This window comes from Protopterus annectens, chromosome 3.part1 (assembly GCF_019279795.1).
Source record: "Protopterus annectens isolate FY-2018-M chromosome 3.part1, PAN1.0, whole genome shotgun sequence".
NCBI classification, from domain to species: domain Eukaryota; kingdom Metazoa; phylum Chordata; order Ceratodontiformes; family Protopteridae; genus Protopterus; species Protopterus annectens.
The window spans coordinates 838,638,273-838,645,657 of NC_056732.1; the positions used below are offsets into that span (position 1 = coordinate 838,638,273).

Here is a 7,385-nt window from a genome sequence, read left to right on the forward strand (position 1 = left end):
GAATCCACATTTATAAATTACAAAGTGTGATCGTTATATTGACTTATTTCGTATTTGTTAAAAAAATAGCAATCTGCTTGAATTGATACAGCAATAATACTACACCCCGACCCCATGTGCAAAATGGGTTGAGGGTGGATGGATGCGAGGGATTCAGAGTACTGAACTTCGTGAACATAACGTTAGCAACTGTAGTGGCCTCTCAAAACCGTCACACGCAGTATGTGCGATTAATAAAAGGAAAATTCCAAGTCAAACGTTTACCGGATTTATTAGGGTTCCTCAAATTTGGCTTAGTCTAATTATTGGGGGTAACTGAGAATATATAACCAGTCAACCAAGTCTACCTCCGGAAAGAATAAGTAAAGAAAACAAACCCCGCCAGAACTACTGCGGCGGAGCGAGGATGGCTTCGGCGGGATAGCGGTAACCAAATTTATAAACTCCGATTGCCGCCAAATAACGGCTTCGTCATCCTATGCCACAGCTTTATGATGTTTTGTCTTTTATACATAAACACATACATGTGAATGCGTCTCCATCATATTCATATACACATTACACACGCGGTTTCTGATGCAATAAGTACTTTGCTTGTACAAGCAATCAACTGCACAGGCGTAATACTGCTAACATCATATTGTTATACTTTATTGCATCAGAAAGGTGGACAAAATGCGTAAAGTAAATATATACTGACACAACCTAAACAGAATCACACAAATTTAGATGAAAAAAATTCACCGTCACAATGCTTGATGCTCAGCACTGAGTCTGAGTATATCTACTCCGTGGGTTAAACTTTCCCCCCTCATTTACATCGGTATGGTTATGAAGTACAAAACATAAGCACAAGCTGCAGCATGAAATAAGTAAATTCCTAGGCCGACTGATACCATCACGACGTCAAAGGCCAGTGTTAAAAAGTATTTTGATTTGTCTAAGAATTTCTGCCCTTAACACCTTCCACGAGACAGTGTTACAATGTGATGCCTATTACAATGCTTTTAAATGTTGTTGCAGCTGACAACTGCGTGTCTCTCACCAAACAACTGTTACGTGGTACTACTATAAGTCACATAAACATCCCATAAAATGAAAGCACAACAGAATTTGGAAATTTCACAGATTACCGTTTAGACCTACGGCGTGCAAGTTTAAAACAACGTAAGCTTGTCCACATGTGCAAGTGCCCTCTGGTCTAAATATCATGAAGACTCCAGATTAAACTACTGTTTATAATAAAACGAACAAATTACTACACGTGAATGTTAGTGCCTCCCACTTAGAAGAAACTATAACAGCCCCTGAAGTGAATAATGTGCACAAGATAAAAACTATGGCACTCAACTTGCAGTAAAGAAGCGTTGTATTAATCTCAAAAATGCATACCCTACATCTTGCTGAAAAACATCATCAGATATACACTTCTTTGCTGTACTGTCTTATCCCAAACTTCCGGGAAAACAGAAGGTACAAAGTCAAGACTGTGTGCATTTTTTCGAAAGACTAAATACACAACAAAACGATGCACTTTTCATAATTAACATTTTGGTTAGTTTCTTGTAAAATGTAAGGGAATAAATTATGACGTTGTCTCTGCTGCGCAACACTTTATGTGCACGCCTATACTGTATGTACTGAAAAAATAAATGAAAAGTGTGACTGACTCAGTTGTGCGGGATTTTTCACACGTGTGTAATGTACTACAAGTAGAAGGGAAATGAACATACGTTTGTTTATACATGCATGAGACATCTACACATTATAAGCGCACAGTAATCAGAATAATCAGCCTATCGCTTCTTGGCCTTTTGGCCAAGATCAAGTGCAGAATAATCAGCCTGCCTACACACACACTACAAAAAGAAAAAAACAGCAAAGCTCCGTTATCTTGAAACAAAGCGATGGACATTGAACACCTACAACACCTTGCCTTCCACGTACAGGTCAGTCTCATCTGTCTTGAGTTGTGAATGGGATTCGATGGATGATGCAAAAAGACAAAGGACAGACTCAAAATCACACAGGGGATGTTTAAGTACTTCATTGTGCGTTATTTGTGCTTACGTTTAAGAACTGGCTATAAATCTTTAAAAATACAATTTTAGCCTGTACACAAATAACCAAAGCGATTTAATGTATGACACTAAGGTGCGTGTGTAAACTTGTTTCATAACCACTCAGCGAAGTGTAAAGTCCTATCTAATCGGCGTTGAGCATTTTTTCCCAAATGCATGCGCCTCTAGTTTGCAAAAATCTTTACGTAGAAGGCTTAATCACTGGGCAAAGCAATCTAAAGGTTGGGAGTACTCGTATTAACGTACCCTATGTATTTGATAATAGTATATGAGCATCGGTCACGCTGCATCCTTTTTGCCTCTACCTGATGTATGTAACACAAGCAAAACAGAAGGCAGAATTACACGTCGCCCAGTAAGCAACCGTCGAGATCCCAGTTTGAACCGCACACGGTCCCAATATAATACACGTGAGGTTAAAAAAAGCAAGTCAACGATTCTGTGCTGCGAGTTCACTATAATAACCTAATGGACATACAAGAAGCAGAGCAGGTCATGTCTAGGCACACACGTGTATTTTCAAAGAGCTCTGAGCGTGCGTGGAAAGGGACGTACATGCGCACTGAATAAATGTACTTCTAAGAAGGTTGGGCAACAGGTCTTGATGACTCGTTACATACAGAAGCCAATGCGGGAAAACGTTATGCAACAACTGTAAAGATTACGACTCAGTTAACAGTGGATTGAGTTTGCCCCTCCCCAATGATTATGATAATCTGCTCTGGGTAGTGCACGCCCCCCCGAGAATTCTGTTTTGTACTAAAAAAACTCTTACTGTTGCACCATCCCACCAAACATTAAAAAAATGACATACAGAATGCCCCCTGCATTCTTAATAAAACTCTGCATCATTTTATATTTTCAATTACAATTTTGCCTTTGTGTAAGCAAGCTACAACTCAGTTTATTACGACATTAAACTATATTATAGTATGCAACGCTACAATGTTTCAAAGTACTGCTCAGAAAAATGTACCCACGCCAGATTCAGTACAAATGGCCTGGCTAAACCTTGGCCCCACACCGCCTTAAGTAATACAACCGTCCTCCGAGATCGCAATATATGAGAGGAAGCACAATGAGGGGAGTTGTACTCCTTACAATCACTAGTTGTGTTCATATCTAGCAGACACAGTACTTGGGATTTTTTAACCCATGCCCACAAAACGTTCTTGCAGGAAAAAAAATACTTAATAGAAGATACATTTCACTAATCACAATTAAAACTTCCGTCAAAAATAGGGTCATAGTTTTTATGGTGCTTGCAAAAGTTTGCTCCCTCATCCTAACAGCACAGATTTAGAGGGGTTTGATTGGTTCGTGGGGAACAAAACAATCAGTCTCAAACATACACTATCCGCCTACACGTGACTATTAAAAAAAAAAAATCACATATACGAAAGAGTTCTTCCAACAACAAATCAACAAAAGTTTGCAAAAACTACTTGCAACTTAAAAGTAAATAAACAGAACAGTTAAAGTCCGGCACTGATCCGAGAGGCGGATTAATCTAAAACTGTGTGCACGTTAGAATTCTGATAGTCTGTACATACACAAATACATTTTAATGCAAAGTCGCATGAAGAAACACTATCCGAGTATCTTAGCAGCAAACATATGTACTTTTAAGTCATACATGAACAGTGGCACATAAAGAGAACTGGAAAGACAATGGGCAGAGCACGGGGGAAACTTAAAATACGTTGGCGTCCAACTTAAGACATCATTCTTTGCTGTGGCTTCAGTTTAAACAATGTGCATATACGCCTTACATGAAACATGCTATCACAGTCTACAAGTCATGAGGAAAAACAGACATGAAGAAAAATAAACAAGTGAGCAAAAGTTAGTGAAAACGCAGTGTAAACAACGCCGAATCCGTCGATTTCTTTCAGTACATATTGATATTGTAATTTTCTGCATTACTTATTGAAACTTTGCTTTAAGAGTGACTATGCTCATCGAAGCACCAAAGTCCACGTACGAATTCAAACCAGTCAGTATAACACTGTTAAGTTGGGGAAATTACCGTGACTCACCGATTTCTGACCAGCAACTCCCCATCTCCAGGTGTTGGTACTGGCACATTGTGCACAAGGGAGGCTGCCTCTCGGAAATCAGCACTGAGCTTTGTGACCACCAGCTTGCTCGTGGAGCTGGGAATGCAGGAGCGATGAAAATCCATGAAGTGCTGTGTGTAGGATAAGTCGATGACAGACCGCAGAGGTGGGAACGTACGCACAATTCCCTCACATCCGCCTCTTTTAAGCCAAGGCTGGAGCTTGCCAGCAACACCAGACGCCAGCTGAAAACCACGTCCGAGTCCGCACAGCCCAATCATTTACACTTCAGGCAACAGAGACCAAAGTTCGCAGAACAACACAGAAAACAAAAGTTCAGAAGCGCAGAACAGTCTGTCAGACACCAACACTTTAATCTCCTTCTCTTTTTGTAACTACTCAAGAAAAAAAAACTACTGTCAGCTCTTGAGGTCAGCTGGATATTATTGTTTCAGGTGTTATATTTTTCTAACAAACTACAAAACAGCTGTAAGAGCAGATCCACCAGCTGATGATCCTACGGTGACAAGACCAGTAGTCAAGGCTGAAACTGTTATTGAAAAACCCACCCCTTCCCGTGCGAAATATGTGTTCACTTCCTAAACTTCCTACCGTAGCTTGGCTCACTCTGCCAATTCAGCGCTACCGCTAGGGGTCGGACAACAGATGGTGCAACCCCAGTGGCAGAGGCTGATACAACTAGGTGATGGTGGGTGTCAGAAGTTGTAACTGTCTCTAGTCTGCATTGCTGTAAAGTTTCTTTGACCATAAAGCAACCAGTAGTTCCTGCTGAACTGTATGCCGGGTAATACGAATACTGCTGAAACCAAATTATCTATAGCAGATGCCGCAAAAACTACAGTATTTTCTTGGGGGTTGCGGTGCCTCAAAACTATGTGAAAGGGAAAGGTACTACTTACTGACAGTATGGGCGGAGATATTGTATTATAGTCAATGTAATACTAGTATTTGCTTCTTTGTATGTTTGAAGTCCTCCTGATAGGCATAATTTGATGAGACTTACATTTTGCGCCAACCGTCTCCAACATAGGTCTGATTCTTAGCACTACACACAGCAGTTCTGGTGCAAATAGATTATTGTTACACAACTCAACCCCCCCCCCCCCACTTTCAGAGAAAGGAAAGCAATATCGATGACAAATGTGGATATCATCGTTTAATTGCTTTACGACAAGGGTGTAGCTAGGCATACTTTTTGCATTCTACTAAGTACATTTTTTCTAAACATCACGTTAACGTGACCTTTTTCAGGTCATATTATGTCTACAAATCTGTAAGTGAGATGTCTTTAACAACGGGTACAATATTGCTAATCCAAAATAATATTTTGTATAGTTGTAGGGTGCCAAACAGTCACAGCCCTTAAGACTAAACAACACACCTGATACACTTGTAATAGGTGACTCTATCGTCGGGCACACTGACGTCCTGCTCACCAGGCTGAACAAGGAGAGGGTCACGGTGAGCAGCCTGTCGGGCGCTAGGATCCGCCACATAACACAAGCACTCAGGTCACTCCAAGGCAAGTACAAATATGACTCAGTCATTGTCCATGCTGGTGTGAATGACCTGAGACGTACCTCCCTGGACTACATGAAAAGAGACATAAAGGAGCTCTCTGAGCATGTAGCCCAGGCCGGTATGACCCTGACCTTGAGTAGCATCTTACCCTCACCAAGAATGATGTCACAATATGAAGACAAGATGATCAATTTCAACAAATGGCTTAAGTACTGGTGTCATTCAAAGGGGATCCAATGCCTGTCAGCTTGGGATGATATGCTCGACAAGCCACGATGCTTCGCTAGGGGCGGCTTGCACCTGTCACCCCTGGGCTTTCAGATATTGGCAAAGGCTCTTGCTACCCCCATAGTGCCTTTTTTAGGCAAGGCTCAAAAGACAAACCCACTTCCATACGTATCACAAGGGATAAGAAACTAAGAGTAATGCTACTCAACGCCAGAAGTCTAAACCTCAAGATGCACACACTCGAAACTCTCCTTAGCATGGAGAACATCGATATCTGTGCAGTAACAGAAACCTGGCTCAGGGCTCCCGAGAGCACCCCAGCACTACCAGGTTATACCTCATACCATGCTTTTCGGCCCCAAAACTTGGACCAAACCACAAAAGGAGGGGGAGTATCGATATTCATCAAAGATACCCACACCTCCAGGTTGGTGGCAAAGCACGAAGCATCAGAGACTATCCATGTGCAACTAACAGTGGGTAAAACTGCCTTCCAGTTTATAGCCTGCTACAGACCACCCTCCCAAACCCAGGAACCCTACTCGGCCTTCCTGAGAACACTGGAAAATATGAAGGTCTCTCCAAACACCATTATATTGGGCGACTTCAACTACCCAAACATAGACTGGGAGCATTACTCTAGCTCCAACACCCTAGCCCAAAGGTTCCTAGAATTTATAAACTCAAATGCTATGGAACAACTTGTTACCACTCCCACAAGAGGGGAAAACATACTGGACCTGATCATCACCAACATGGGGACTCTATGCTCCAGACCAGAAGTGTATCCCTCACTGGTAAGATCAGACCATAAACTAATCTCACTGGATATTCACATCCCGACCCCACCCCTGCCCAGAAAACCACAGTGAAAAACTTCTCTAAAGCAAATTTCACACTCCTCAAAACTGAGGTGGAATCCTTCAAAGCCCCGGCCTGTGGAAAATACGCCCAGACTGCAGAATCCTTTATAAACGCATTCTATGAACACCTTCAGGAATGCATGGATCATGCGATCCCAAATAAAACCAAGACCCAATCCTCCAAAGGCAGACGTCCTGTCTGGTGGACCCCAGCCATAAACAAACTATACAATAGAAGGAGGAAGCTACTAAATGATAGAGCAAAATCCCAAAAGGGAAGGCATCACTGATCAGTATTAGCAAAACTACGGGCACACATAAAATTGTCTAAGGCCAGCTTCGAGAGAAAAATTGCACAGGACACTAAGGATAATCACAATGCCTTCTTTAATTGTGTTAGGAACCTGGGTGGTAAATCCCAGATATGCTAAGAATTAGTCCAAAATGACAAAAAATACACCGAACCCACAAACATTGCCAACATCCTAGCTGACAGGTTCAGCGCAAACATCCCCCCCTCCCCTCCCCACCAAAAGGGCAAATATCTATCCCAGCAGAGTGCTGCCCCCCTGACATCTCAGATGCTCAGGTAAGAGCCGCCTCTCCAAAGC

General features: G+C 42.0%; 1 protein-coding gene across 3 annotated transcripts in view; it reads right to left on the bottom strand.

Annotated features, from left to right (window-relative positions):
• Positions 1–4,711, bottom strand: part of ZADH2 (zinc binding alcohol dehydrogenase domain containing 2) — a 583,785-nt gene extending 579,074 nt beyond the window's left edge. The window contains exon 1 of one of the 3 annotated variants that reach the window (XM_044067109.1): positions 4,121–4,711. In XM_044067109.1, the coding sequence (XP_043923044.1) occupies positions 4,121–4,422 (302 nt within the window). In that variant the 5' untranslated portion in view covers positions 4,423–4,711. The remainder of the gene's footprint in view (positions 1–4,120) is intronic. The other 2 variants (XM_044067110.1, XM_044067111.1) reach the window with 2 other exon arrangements.
• Between the last annotated feature and the right edge of the window lie 2,674 nt (positions 4,712–7,385).